This window comes from Archocentrus centrarchus, chromosome 17 (assembly GCF_007364275.1).
Source record: "Archocentrus centrarchus isolate MPI-CPG fArcCen1 chromosome 17, fArcCen1, whole genome shotgun sequence".
In the NCBI taxonomy this organism is placed as follows: domain Eukaryota; kingdom Metazoa; phylum Chordata; class Actinopteri; order Cichliformes; family Cichlidae; genus Archocentrus; species Archocentrus centrarchus.
This window is the reverse complement of record NC_044362.1, coordinates 20529981-20545524: the sequence shown is the minus strand read 5'-3', so window position 1 is coordinate 20545524 and position 15544 is coordinate 20529981. Positions and strand designations below refer to the sequence as shown.

Sequence of the window (15544 nt, the reverse complement as noted above, 5' to 3'; positions counted from 1 at the left end):
CCATGTGATGGGTGTACAATGGCAATATAATGGTACAAAGACAACAATAAACAGAACACACTGAGGTGCCAAAATGTATAAAGAACAGGCTTTTTTTTTTTGAATCACTTGAAACAAGAAAAACTCACTGTTTCCTTGTGCACAACTTAGCTTAGAGAATAACTTCACAAGGAATCTACTTATGCACAAAGTAGCTTCAGTAACATTTTAGTGGCTGCTACAGAGTGTATAAATGTTATTAACAATAAATGAGCTCAGGTGTGTAATTCTATGAACAAAGTGATAATGCTTCGGGGTAAATTGCAAAAAAATAAGAGAAATTAATTAGTAAGTAGTGGCTGAAGCAAATAATATATAATTAAATAAATAAATTAGATAGAGAGCAGACAGATAGTGGCCTTTCCGGTCTCTGGGAAAAATTATGCCTATCTTATCCTTGAAGGTTTTGCTGAAACATGTACGTCTGTATCAAAAGAGGGTGAGCACATGTCATCACGCACTGCTGCTAAGTAGAATAAAACTGCAATGTCATGATTAGGGCCATGTGAGGGCAGAAAGGCATGGGTCTTATTTTATCTTTTTAATAGAGCTTTTGTCCCTGATGGAAGAAATCTGAGCCATGAGAGCCAGCCCCTAAACAGACCAATGAAAAAGGGCAAACCACAGCTCACCATGTCTGTTTTGACTGCAAATGGGGGGGGACTCACAGCCAGCTGTTTTACGGCTTGTGATTTCCTGAACCAAGAGTGCCCATGTACATGACTAAATCTTCTGATTCTTTAATATTAAATATTTTAAATATGAACTAATGTCATGTCTTCCTTCACAAAAAAAAAGAAAGTTAACAGGTGCAAACAATTTTATTCTGTCAACCATCATTATACATTATACAGAAAATAAGCAGGGATAGTTAAGCAATATGAGACAAAAGATAACAGCATCTGATGGTTTCTTTTATATAAATATATATATATTTTTTTAATTTTTAAACCCAGGTCTCAGCTAGTAGTCATACACCTATTCAAATTTTATCCATTTTCTTTTTCCTATGATATTTTATATTACACCCTTCAATAATATATTTAATGCCCCCAAACTAACACAGAAACAACACCCAAAAAGTGTTAAGAGATAGGTCTAATCTCTGGTATACTATACAGAAGACAGGGAGCATCAGATAGCTTTAACCATTTACAGTGGATGTGTGCATAAAAAAGTTATGGCACATCTGTAAAACAAATCTTCTGCACACCTTAATGTGAGGCAATACTAAGGACATAAAATATGAGTGTGAGCAGCCATGTTCACTTGGGTTCTGCTGCTTTTTGTTGTTCTCTGGGCTTTAAATAGTACTCTCTGTACATGGAGAACAGGACACCTGAAAAAACAAAAACGAACATTAATTCTTACACTTAATTAAGGCCTCTGTTTACATTACTATTTAGGTTCAAACCACTTGTGATCGTCACAAATATTATAATATAAGTAAAAATGGAAAACATGACACTCTGGAATACCTACCAACAGTCATGGCCCCCACCACGAAGCCTTGGGCAGCTACACGCATGTGGATCAGGTGTACTGACATTTTTGTATCGCCCCGACTTTTCATTTTCATCAGCCTGTAGCCAACAATCGCAAAAAATCCAGCCATCCCTGCAAAGAACAAAACACAAAAACAGGTCATTAAAACACAACAGTGCTGCAAAGACTAAAATGAGACTCCAAACGATCCCAAAATCCTCAAACAAGGCTTGCTAATCCCACAACTTGAAATGTAATGCTTGTGAGCACGTTTTATTTTACCACTTTGTCCTAAGTACTCACCGATTGGGACAAACGGATTCTCCTTTGCCTTTCGTAAAAACTTGGACTCATTCTCCTCATAAGACGACATCTTGCCTGAAACAAGCAGAGGTCAGCTGAGTGCAAATGTTTGCTGGGAAGGTAGTAGCATAGCATACCAGCTCATTAATTGCTGATGGAAACCAACAAATCCTGCACAAAAACCTGTCAGTACTGACAGAATTTGTAACACTGTGCCTTACAAAAAATATCTCAAAAACTGGCTTTAAAATCATCGTCCCAAAATAGGTTTGCGAGCCACTATTCACAGGACTTGAAGAGTTTAGAGGTGACAGATGAAGGGCACAGAAAAGACAGATTTTTTTTTTTTTTTTTTTATAGGCCTAACATGAAATAACTCCACCTGACCTGCACATCATAAAAGGCCACACTAATTTAATTAAGCGATATTAAATCTTTTGAAACGGCACACGTTTTTAAATGAGATTCGAGGCCGTTAAGTGCGGCGAAGCAGCACCCCAGAGTGGTGCATGTAAAGCCAACACTTCCAGAAGAGTGAAGAGAACCAGCTCTTACCTGCTTTAAGGTGAGGTATCCACAGCGCCTGTCAACAAATTAGCCGCGTTTTACTCGTCTTCCGGGGTGCAGTTTGTAGTTATGAAGGAGGTTATGAACCGGCGTCCCGGCGATAGGGTTCTGCGTGCTACGTAACTGTGCCTTCGCACGCAAGCCTGACGCAAGCAAGCCTGACGTCAGGTTCGTTGTGTTCATGTTGCAAGAAAATGTAGTAAATACAGGGAACTTCTTCAACAGCCTTTGACACGCGAGCTTGAGAAGGCGGAGAGAGGTGATGAGGTCCTGCACTGCGTGTACTGGAACACGACCCTGTGTGATCTAGAGAACTGTGTATATACAAAAGATATACTGGAGTATTATCTACACATGTTAATCTGCTCAGTTCTTTAAAGTATACTGTCCAAGTTTTAGAAAAGATAGTCCGGGTTCATTGCTGCAGGTAAATCGGGTACATACCTAATAGTTTGGAATAAAGCAGAGTAGCAAATGAAGCAGTGAATAAATGAAAAACTGGCTAAGGCAAGGAAGGAAGTGGTCAGTTGCAAAACAATGAGGCTACAGTAGTCAAAACATGCTAAAGAGCACAGTCAGAATGACTGGAAAGCTGTCCTGCTGGTTATTTGGCACTGTTAGGAAAAGAAAATTATATATCTTTATTATGATCCACCCATTCATTTTCTTCCACATTTGCAATCCCAGCTGTCATAGAGCAAGAGGCTGGGTACACCTGGAACAGGTTGCCAGTCTGTCATAGGGCTAACACAGAGACAAACAGCCATTCATCTCATGTTCATACCAGTGGCCAATTTAGACCTAACCTAAAAGTCTTTGGACTGTGGGAGGAAGCCAGAGGACCCAGGGAGAACTCGGGAGAACACGAGGAGGGCAGTGAGGCAGCACCACAACAGTACCATGCCATCCTTTACTATTATTATTATTATTATTATCATTCACAGTAGTAGTTTAAGGTATAACATAATTTAAAATATCACTGATTTAAAAAATTATAAAATAAATTCTGAATAGGAATGTTCTATATAAAAGAAAAGACAGCTGGTACATTCTGGTGGCAAGAGTTTAAAGTTTAAAAGAGAAAGATGTAGTAAATCCAAAAACCTGTAACAGACATTTGTGAACTGTGATCAACCCCTCCTACTCGGTTTGTTCCTTGCGTGTTTTCCTGGTTCTGCATGGGAGCTGCGCCTGTTGTCTACTTCACTAATTTCTGGAAACAAACATTTTGTTTCCGAGGTGTCCTGAATGCAGCGTGATTTACAAAAAATAAAGATGAAGACACATGATATATAATAGTTAATCTGTTTTGTAATGAATGCCACGTGACATTTGGGGGTCGCAGGTTTAACGATGCGAGAGAAATTAACAGAGTTTTAAGCAGCGAACAGTTACCACGTCGGTGCGCGATCCTGTATGATTGTTTCCTGCGATATAAAAGTGCGCAGTGTGCATGAGTTGGCATTTAAACGAGGCCGGAAGTAGGCGGAAGAGAATCTTTCTGCTTCTACGATGTGTACGTGCGACGTGCTGCACATCCCGCCGGGGTGCTGGAGTCTGAAAAAAAAAAAAAAAAAAAAAGGAATTAAAAAGAACACCGTGTACAATCCCCCACAATAACAACACGCATACAAGGAGAATTATGGCAGCTTCACCGTGCCAAAATAAATCACCGTAGGTGATTTATCATTTAGTGTTTGGCCTTTATTTTAAATTCGCTAACTTTCTTTCGAACCACATGTATTACTCTATTGAGTTAATATAATCAACTTATTTATAAATAAGCTGTTTATTAGACGAGCTTGTTGACATATGAAGACTTCGTAGCGTATGCTTCAAACTGAAACTAGTTGAACCTAAAAGCCTGATGTAAAATAACCACATGCAGCCAACATAGCAAGCTGAGGCCAGAGTTAAAGAGTTCACTGTTCTCTAATTTTCTTAAATTACACTCCAAAGCCAATTAGCTAAAGCAGCAGAACAAATCGTTTGTTTCTTAACAAAAGCAGCTGGCCATATCCTTCTGAAAGCTTCTGCACTGTGTTCAGCTTTCTTGAGAATGGACATCAAAAGAATCTTTGAAGCCCTAATGAGCCTGTGGCATTTCCTTCATGCAATTATGGCCCAGTTCCTACTGATTATTCACCAGAACTGAATGTACACAGAAGATGAAGGATACAAAGGTGGAAGCTGTGACCTGCAGTGAGGTACTGATTCTCTGGAGTCAGATGTTCACATAAATGAACCCAAAATAGAAGCTTATATTTCAATTTTAATTATGCTAATGATTAATTATGCTTTAATCAACTCCATACTGTTCAACAATGATGACAAGAAAAACAAAATATTTAATGTAAGGTCAAAATATTTTTTTTTGTTGGGGGGGGGGGGGGGGGGGGGGGGGCTCTCTCTTTTTAAATAAATACAAAAAGACATGTATTATCTTACTTTTATTTGAAGACAAGTGCGTAGGAATGACTTTACTATTGGGGGGACACATATCGGAAACCTGACAGATCATTAAATACTCTGAGCAAAGCTTAAAAAAATGCTATTTGATCTTTTACTTTCTTCTATTATTGCATGTATAATTTACATATGTATATGCTTTATAATCATAAGATGCGGGCAAACCACCAAACAAAATGGCTTGAAACTTTTATCAAGCATAATGACCATGTCATTCCAGGGCTGTACGCTTACTTTATCAGGTGGCCCCACTGGTACTAGCAAGCTAAATATTTCAGTAGCACAAAAATAATTTAGTAGCACACACACAAGTTCAAAGTTTGATATGTTTTATTGGTCGAAAACATTTAATACTGGTCAAAAATGTATTTATGTAGGTTGACTGGAAACAGAACTGGTTCTTTAATTAAACAACATTCTGACATGAAAGAACCCTCGCAAAAAATCAGAGGTGGCAAAGGTACTGACATTCTATACTTAAAAAATACTTTGGTAAAAGTTGAAGTACTGGTTCAACTTCTTTACTTAAGTAAAAGTAAAAAGTATAGGCTCTGAAATGTACTCAAAGTAAGAAAGTAAAAGTAGCTCTTTGGAGGACGTTTCTACCTGCTATTTTTGTGTAAAGCTAACCGAACCTCATTATTTATTACATGAGAATACAAATGTTATTCCAATCTAAATTTTAAGTCTAATGAATGCACTAGGCTTGAATCTGTTATGTAGGACACAAACTGTGAAAGGGAATTTAAACACAGCTCTGTTCTCTGTGTCCTCCATAGTAGAGGGTGACTGTGCCTCCACCTAAACAGAAACATGAGGATACTCAGGGGTTACAGTGGGATTCAGAAGGTGGAGGAACCCTAAGATCAGCTGTAGTGGCTCCACTTGGGGAGAAGAATCCCAACTTTCTATTGTGAGCTCCAGTAAATGATGTTGGTGTGCAGGCTGTGATCAGCTGACCTGCTGCTGCTGCTGCTCTGTGTGGATGAACTGAATTCACAAAGATGTAGCCCAGTATTTCACAGCTATCTCAGCTGATCTCCATCCCCTACACTGACAGCATACAGGCTGTAGAAATGTTGAATTCAGTGAATGAATCTCAGCATCAGCAGCTTTGATTCAAACTCATCTCTGCTGCACTGATGTAACCTGCAGAGGTGGCAAAAGTACTGACCTTCTGTACTTAAGTAGAAGTACAAGTACTTGTGTTAAAAACTACTCTGGTAAAAGTTGAAGTACTGGTTCAACTTCTTTACTCAAGTAAAAGTAAAAGGTACAGGCCATGAAATGTACTCAAAGTAAGAAAGTAAAAGTAGTTCTTTGGAGGAGGTTTCTAACAGCTATTTTCTGTAATGCTAACTGAACCTCATTATATATTATTGTAATAAAATAAAATAAAATTACATGAGAACACAATTGTTATTTCAATTCATTCTGACCATCAACACAGCCTCTGTGCATCAGTCCACCACAGAGCTTTACTGTAAATACAGCACAACAAGCTAATCTGTTTATCACACACTACAGTATTTTCATACAATCTTTGAATTACACAAAGTTAGCATACTTCAGTTTGTTTTCCAGTCCTTATTTTTAATTCTAACCTCTCTTTTTCCTCCCCTGTCCTCTTTCACACACACTGTGTGACAAACTGCAGACACTTTGTGTGTTTGCTGATATTTGTCGAGCATTAAGAAACATTGCATTTAAAATTACCTGCCACACGTGACTACCTCTATGCTCGCTCCTCTTCAGTAGCGCTAAGCTGTTTATGTCCCGTGAGCACAACTTATGGACTCGGTCCAACTGTAACCCCTGATTATAGCGCTAAGAAGTAGAAAGTACAGATACTTGTGTAAAGTGTAGGGAGTGAAAGTAAAATGTAGTCAGAAAAATAAATACTCAAGTAAAGTACAGATACCTGAAAAAGTACAGTAACGAAGTATTTGTACTTCCTTACTTCCCACGTCTGCAAATAATGTAATTAACACATTATTCACTTTACAGCCCTGCATTTAATAACTGGCCAAACAGGCGTCGAAGCACACAAAAGTTTAAAAAAAAACACTGGCCTAGGCAAAAGGGCCAAAGTGTTTTTCTGCCTCTCGTTTGCAGCCACAAACTGCTTGCAATTTGACTTCTTGTCCAGTAAGTCAACTTTATCCTATATATGAAAGTAAACTGACAACAAGACGTTATAAACAAGCCATATTCATGGCAACATTCCCCACAGTCCGTTTTACCTCATTCAAAAGAGTTTCTGACTCCTGCCGCTGTCTCCGTACGAAGGAGTATTAGGGCCACATTGAGAAAAAAAAATTAATTGTGCATTTTGAGAATAAAGTCAAAATTTCGAGAATAAAGTCGAAAATCTATTTCGAGAATAAAGTCAAAATTTCGAGAAAAAAAGTTGAAATACTGTTTCAAGAATAAAGTCAAAATTTCGAGAAAAAAGTCGAAATTTCGAGAAAAAAGTTAAAATACTATTTTGAGAAAAAAGTCGAAATGTGCAGATTTAAGTCGTTTCAAGTCAAACACCTGCCACGCCACGTCTGCTATAACTCCAGAATGTCTTGTATTATGAGTTAGCGAAACTATACTATCGGTTTTAGTAACAAGGAATTTATTTCTCTTTTAGTACACAAACACAATGTAGTGATGACTATGAGGATGGTAATGAGATGTGCAGAAAGCTGCATCGGCTCAGAAGGAAACCCACACAAACTGGCAATGGTTAGATGCAAGGATTTCGATCATTGCACCTTCGTGCAGTACAGAGGGGATTTGCAGAATCACAAGTCACAATAAGGGGCTCTACACACGGGGAGCGACGTCGCTCCCCGTGTGTAGAAGTGGTATCATGCCATCCCTGTTAAATACATCAGAAAGATGGCCACAAAACCTCCAGAAGACAAATGGTGTTAAGGAGGAAAAGAAAATATTGTGGAAAACCCTCCAACTGTTCTCAAATTAGATTTTCCTTCTTCTTCTTCCTTTCTTGTCCTTCTTTCAGCTGCTTCCTTTAGGCGTCACCACAGTGGATCATCTCCTCCATCTTAATTTGTCCTTAGCACCCTCCTCTGTCACATCAGCCTTTTACATGTCCTCCTTCACAGCATCTGTGAATCTTCTCTGTGGTCTTCCTCTTCTTTTCCTCTTCTGCTCCATATTTAACACCCTTTGTCCAGTAGATCACTATCCCTTTTCTGCACATGTCCAAACCATTTCAGCCTAACTTTGTCCAGTTTTATGTGTTTAACATATTTGGCCCACTAATTCAGAAGCACATTTTTTCTTAAGATGAAGAGAGAACATAATGCCTCCAATAGTATGAATATCATTTACAGTCACTATCAAGTCTTGAATTGTGGGGGCATCAGGCAGAAACTGTCCCGTGAGTGCTTTTTATACACAGACATCAGGATAGCAAATATATCTATTCATCAGTGTCTGTTGCCTGAAAATCAAAATTTCCTAAGAACAAAGTGGAAAACTGCAAGGGTTTTAAGGGTTTTTTTGTTTCCTAACTATTTGGGAATCAAGAATCAAGAATCAAGAATCAAGAATCAAGAATCAAGAATCAAGAATGCCTTTATTAGTCCCACAAATGGGGAAATTGCAGTTAACAGAACATCCATCCAAAACAAAAACATAACACAGACAGGGGGGGGGACAGATGTCTGAGGTCATGCAACCGTTTCTCAACGGCACTACCTTTAGCAGAGAGACAGAAAGAGATACATTGGGATAGTTAGGTTCAAAAAATCATCTCATACTGTGTTCATAAAGAACACCTTATGAGGTTCCAAAAAACACCTCAGCAAAAAGCATATTGCACATATAAAGCCGGGATAGCAGTATGGTGGGTAGGGTCAGGGTCAGGAGGGGATGCAGACGGAGACGAGAGGGTGGGGGCATTGTGGAGCCCAGATGCCAGCTCCCAGCCAAACAGTTTGCTGATAGTGATGGAAGTTCATCAGCGGCCTTGGTACACCAGATCCAGCTTCACAAATCACAGAGAGGGCTGAGGGGGATAGCGGCCTTCACACATAGTTCTGGAGAGATATGATTGCCAGCCAAGGCCGGCTAGGGAGCCGAATTCTGATAATGCAGATGTTGTTTTGGAACAGGCTGCTTGTTTTTTCAACAGCCTTCAGTCTCACTGGGAAACCATTCAATAAATCCAATAATCCAAATTCATTAGTTACCGTCCTCACTGAGCAGAACCGTACCTTGGAGATACTTAACTTAAGGGATTCATATCAGATCCTGTATCTATCTCCACCTCAGGTCATTAGCTCAGTTAATCAAACAATAACTTAAACTGCAAAAAAGGTCTGTAGGTTGACCTCAGTGGACAAAATGACAGATTCTTTTCCTCTTGCCACAGCAACATAATCCAACAGATGGCGCCACGTTCCCACTGAATTCAACCGATCAGCACGCAATTCAATTTGGGATTAAAATACCGCGCACTAAATACTTTCATCCGTACTGATTTTAAAAAGGAATTCATGTTTTGCTTCACTGACATTAAAGGTAAACAATGACGAGCAATGCATTCGCCTCATTAATAACTTAATATTATAAAGTTAATGATCATTTTATTGTATTGTATTGTATCTCTGTGTAACCTCTCTCAGAGGCGGTTTCTAAAAGGAGTTTCATATTTAATCAGTTAAGATCGACATCGGTTTAAAGGCGATTCATACACGGCGTGCATGTTTCACATGCAGATCAAGGTCAGCTTTTCTAATCTAGCCTTAAAACACGGACAGAATTTCCGGGAGACTGTGTGGAAACAAACAAACAAACAAACCTAAAACGTTATCGGTCTTACGTGTTTCAGCTGAATAATTTCCAGTTTTGACCAAAACATTACCGTTTCGGAGACTTACGGGAGTAAGACAGTGTTTAGTTTGCCTCCCCCCCCCCCTTTTTTTTTTTCTTTTTGCGCTATGACCGATGTATTGAACCACGCTTTGTAAGGTTTATTAAGCTGTCACAAAACAAATAATACCTAAACAATAATACGGGGCTTTCCTGTCCACATCTAAATCCAGCACCTGACAAAGATCAGCTGCCCTTGAATTGTCACAGCTTTATGCAGTAATAAACGGCTCCGAGTGGAGTCTGAATGAGTGCCAGATGTTGACTGAAGAGTTCAGTGCTAATTCAGTGAATTTTGACATTCGGATTAAATACCATTTAAATCCTACTGATCTTGATTCATGATTTCAGCACTGTTAAATATTATTAGTGGGTGGAAAAGTGATTAAGAATTAAAGTGATTTGCCAGCATTGCATTAGTTAAATTTAAACTGAAAGTAGATTCTCAAACTTGATTAAAGCTATTGTTCACTAATTTTTTTTTTTCTTTCTGGAATGCTGAGTGGTCAGTTCCCAGAAAGTTGAAACCCATCGTTCTTGTTTGGGGAGGAGCAAAGGTCTCTTACTTACAGCTGAATGTGAAAGTTTACTTCAGATGAGTCTGTGGTGTTAACTGACTCAGTCATGGAGCTGCTGCTGCCGATCCTTCTTGGCTTTTTTGTTTCTCTGGTTGGAGGGCTGTACCTTCTCGGGGTGTTTCGACAGCAGGGACCAGGAGAACCCCCTCTGGATAAAGGGCTCATTCCTTGGCTGGGTCATGTCTTAGAGTTTCGCAGGAACACCTTGAAGTTCCTAGAGAGAATGAAGAAAAAGCATGGTGATATATTCACAGTACAGCTGGGGGGATTTTATATTACCTTCGTCCAGGACCCTTTTTCCTTTGGGGGGTTTGTTAAGGAGAGTCGAGAGAAACTAGACTTTAGGCAGTTTGCTGTGGATCTGGTGTACAAAGTTTTTGGCTACAAGGCTGTTGAGGGTGAGCACAATATTCTCCACATGTCCAGCAACAAGCATCTGAAGGGGGGCGGGTTGGAAATATTGACGCAAGCCTTTATGAGTAATTTGCAGAACCTAATGTTGCACAACATTGGATCAGCTGCGGAGGAAAAGGCCTGGATACAAGATGGACTGTTCAAGTACAGCTACAACATTGTGTTTAGAGCTGGATATTTGGCCTTGTATGGTAATGTGCCACACAAGTCAGAAGGAAGTGAGGATAAAGCCAGAGAGAAAGACAGAGCCGACTCAGAAGCTTTGTTTCACGAGTTTCGTAAATATGATCAGCTCTTTCCCAGATTGGCTTACGGGGTCCTCCCACCGATGGAAAAGACGAAAGCAGAAAGGCTGAAGGCATACTTCTGGGACACTTTGTCAGTACAGAAAATGAAAACCAAGGACAATATCAGCGGCTGGGTGTGGGATAATCATCTGGCCAGAGAGGAGATGGGCATGGATGTGTCAATGATAAACAGGTACATGTTTGTTCTTCTTTGGGCCTCTCAGGGTAACACAGGGCCTTCTTCGTTCTGGCTGCTCCTCTTCCTCATGAAACACCCAGAAGCCATGAAAGCAGTGAAGGAAGAGGTGGATAAAATTCTGAAGGAATCTGGACAGGAAGTCCGACCTGGAGGTCCCTTGGTCAACCTGACCCATGAAATGCTGTTGAAAACACCGATCCTGGACAGTGCTGTTGAAGAGACCCTTCGACTCATTGCTGCACCCCTCCTCACCAGGGCTGTGCTTAAGGACATGACCTTCAAGATGGCTGATGGGCGTGAATACTTACTTCGCAGTGGTGACAGAATTGCAATCTTTCCTTTCAGTTCCATCCACTTTGACCCAGAGATCCATCCTGAGCCACATTCATTCAGATACAACCGCTTTCTGAATCCAGATGGGACCAGGAAAACAGATTTTTACAAAGCAGGGAAGAAGGTCAAATATTACACCATGCCCTGGGGTGCCGGGGTCTCCATGTGTCCTGGCCGTTTCTTTGCCACCAATGAGCTGAAACAGTTTGTTTTCCTTATGTTGGTCTATTTTGAGTTTGAGTTGAAGAATCCTGATGAGGAGATACCTAAAATTGACCTCAGTCGATATGGCTTTGGAACAATGCAGCCCGTCAGAGATGTTCAGTTCAGATACAGACTCAGATATTAAACCAGAAAAACAAAGTTGTGATTTATTTTTCTTTTACTGATCAATGATTTGATGAACAAATTGAAGAAATTATAGAAACAAATTTAAATCTCCAGAGTTTTGACTCGTTTATCAACTGTAAACCTCTTCAATATGCAAATACACTAGTATTATACATGTATGTTGAACAGATTATGCACATAACTAACTCCTTTTGATGGTCTGTATGACCTAATAAAAATGTGATTATTATTGTGAATATTCTTTAAACACCTTTTTTTGTATAATTATTTCAGTAATTGATACTACATGAATGCATAAAATGAGGCATGAGGGTATTCAGTTTGTGTGACACTTTTTAGTTCATTTTCCATATACAAAATAAGTAGATTTTTTAAAATGAAATTCATTAAAAAATGAACTTAATGAACTTTTTTGGGCAGCAAGGTGGTGTGGTGGTTAGCACTGCTGCCTTGGTTGTCTGTATCTCTGTGTTGGCCCTGAGACAGGCTGGCAACCTGTACAGAGTGTACCCTGCCTCTCGCCCTGTGACAGCTGGGATGGGGACCAGCCTGCCCACGACCCTGAACAGGATAAGTGGAAGAGACTGGATGGATGGAAACTCATTTTCCCAAAATGGACTTGTTTGTTTTGTACATTTTAGATTTTGGAATTTTCTGTGGAGGTTTTTCTGGAAGGTTCTTTGAAGCGCAAAACTGTTGATAAAAGGCACTCCTCAATTTAGACTGTGGTGGGAAGCTGTGAACATGATGTACTCAGCATGCTTCCCTCTCACAGTCCCTGCATAGTTCCATATTTCTTCAGTTTTTTGATTTGGTTTATTTTGTATTCTTTCCACTTCTTATTCACTTTTATGCGTTGTCATGTATATTGCAGTTTCTTTTTTGCAATGGTAATGGTGTTGTGTTTGTGTTGCACTGAGTTAATAAATAGTGTGATTTTTTTGATCTTCACATCTGCTGTGCCCTTCCTTAGACCTCAGTGCAGTTTTTGATACTGTTGACCATGATATTTTATTACAGAGAGAAGAGCATGCCATAGGTATTAAAGGTACTGCTATGCAGTGGTTCGAATCTTATCTAATAGATTCCAATTTGTTCATGTAATTCTTCACACACTGAAGTTAATTATGTGTTGATGCACTTCTCACTTGAATCTCACATCTCATCAAAACTTTGTCAGTCACAATTCCAGATCGCACACTTTCCTGAATATTGTCCAGCAGTGCAGTAGCGCTGTCAAATTACTTCAAACTTTTTTCAAATCTGAATGACAGTTGGTATAGACTCTATCTATGGTCTTCTGTGTACCTTGTTTAATATTCACTATATCTTTACATAACACATCTCTGTTTGCTGTTTGTTAATGTTCAAAAATGTTTTTTTGTTGTTGTTATTATTACATTAATTTTTAGTAGACCTAGGTAGGGTTTTAAGATTTTTATCTTTTATGTTAAGCACACTGAGTTTACGTGTAATTAATGAAGCTGCCATTGCCATTTAAAGACAAAGCTCTCATGCTGGAAACCCTGAGAAACCCGCAAGAGTCTGCATTTTGAAGAAAGAAGAGTTTTATTTCACACTCACACTATGCTTACTACAGCAGCTGCTTTGATGTGGGCTCATATATTCAGTGGTATTTAATACTGTTTGTAACACACACCATACACACACACACACACACACACACATCTGCATGCCACATGCTCTGCTTTGTCATTAGAAAAAAGCGAATCTAAAGTCGGTCACCATAATAAAAAAAAAGCAAGGAAATTATGACAGAGGCAAAACGAGGTTTATCACAGTTTTTGTTGATTGCTGTGTTGCAATTCTGACATCAGGGACACCATTCTCACCACTCTTAACATCAAATCAGGAACACATTTCCTCACCCTTGCTAGCCTTTCACACTGGGTTACTGCACACTACTATTGTTCCGACACCAACTTCACTACTAAAGACACTTTGTAAATAAAACCATAATACAGTTATCATCCAAAATATGGATAGTTCAATCTGAGATAAATGCAAACTAAAAAGAAAAAAAGAGAAAAAAAAAGTGCTGTTTAATGCAGATCGAAAATAATTTTTGGGGGGCAGGACAAGGCAAGAATGAGGTAGACAAAGTGATGACAGGTAGGGATGAAAACTTATACTAATCAATCAATTGTTAAAGAAGTGGCATATTTCTCATTCTTCCTGCACTCAGTAGCAGCAGGTCTTAATCTGCAAGCAGTTGCAGCAGCCATAATGCACTTCTAGCTTCACATCATCTTGTGGATTTTCAGACTTAACCCACTCAGTTATTTTCTGAAGTTTTTAACTGATTCAGGGAAATCCACTGCACATCACAAATTTGTGGCGCCATTGCTGGACACCTTATTACTCACCAAAACCACAGCTGTTTGTAAATGTGAAGCTCACACTAACTCAAAAGCCTGTGTTTCTCTAGGCCACTATAGTGCTGATGCAGGAGCAAAGACAGCACCTAAACAGAATGTGAAACCAGACCACAGCATTAAGATCAAAACCACACTAACTTCATTTGTTAACACAGATTTACAGGCTATCCAGACCAAGGATACCCCAGAGGAGAAACAGGTGTGGAAACAGCAGGGGCTTACATAACAGGCGAGGTCTGATATTGCACCAATATGGCTTTACACATTCAAAAATTATACCTTGGGCTCCATAAGGGCCAAGGAACCAGATTATAAAGTATATACAGTAATGTGTACTGGGCAATAAATTTGAGATAATTTCAAATTAACTGATAAACAGAGTCTAGACAGTGATGTGTAAAAAGAGGCAGCACGCATGTAACCCATAGTTTCATGGTTTCAAGTCTCATAATTAAAATACTATGGTCAACTGTATCAAAAGCTTTCTGAAGATCTAGCAAAACCATCCCAATTTAATTACCCTTATCTCTTTCCATTCTAATGTAATCCGTAAGAGGAACCAAGCAAGCCTCAGTTGAAAAGGATGAACGAAAACCAAATTGAAACTCATACAAGTGATTCCAATCAGAGAGGTAGTGGTACAATTGTTTATACACGTTTTCAAATAACGTGGATATGGTATATGCGCAATATTTCTAAAATTAGAAACATTCTGTGTCAGACTGATACTGAAAAGCTAATTCATGCATTTATTACTTCTGGGCTGGACTTGTCATGGCTGGAGCTAAAAGGACTCAAGCAGGCAGATATTCCAGGTTAGAGTTTGACAGTTTATTTACAAAGTGCAAATGATAGGGGGGAAATAATAGGTACGTTGTCCTCTCTTGTTCGGGGATTCACTCACTCCACCCTGACCCTCTCCTGTGATGGTCCACGAGTCCAGAGCTCACATCTGTTTTGTCTCGTTTGGAATGTCTCAACTTGTCTTGCTGGAAACCTGAGTATGAAAATCAGAGGGCAAAGATTAACAAGATGGTGCGCAATATACCAAGCAAAATTGAAGGGGAGCTGTCCGCACTGGCTGTTAACAGCAACGATCCAGTGAAGACTAACTGTCACCGGCCAGCTTAAATAGGAGACTAGATGAGCCTGAACAGGTGTGTCTGTACTCCCAGGTGAGGCAGATGACGAGGGTGATGAGAGAGAGAGAGAAAGAGACAGAGAGAGAGA

At 39.4% G+C, this 15544-nt stretch overlaps 2 protein-coding genes across 2 annotated transcripts; one reads left to right on the top strand and one right to left on the bottom strand.

The window, feature by feature from the left end:
- Window positions 1–841: 841 nt before the first annotated feature.
- On the bottom strand, window positions 842–2578 carry higd1a (HIG1 hypoxia inducible domain family, member 1A). Its single transcript, XM_030751314.1, has 4 exons — window positions 2383–2578; window positions 1828–1902; window positions 1522–1656; window positions 842–1378 (listed from the first exon to the last, which is right to left on the bottom strand). Exons 2-4 carry the CDS (start codon window positions 1895–1897, stop codon window positions 1305–1307), a joined length of 279 nt encoding a protein of 92 aa, XP_030607174.1. The 5' UTR covers window positions 1898–1902; window positions 2383–2578; the 3' UTR covers window positions 842–1304.
- A 7753-nt stretch (window positions 2579–10331) lies between these two features.
- Window positions 10332–12866, top strand: LOC115795416 (5-beta-cholestane-3-alpha,7-alpha-diol 12-alpha-hydroxylase-like). Its single transcript, XM_030751313.1, has one exon. It carries the CDS (start codon window positions 10378–10380, stop codon window positions 11911–11913), a length of 1536 nt encoding a protein of 511 aa, XP_030607173.1. The 5' UTR covers window positions 10332–10377; the 3' UTR covers window positions 11914–12866.
- Window positions 12867–15544: the final 2678 nt, after the last annotated feature.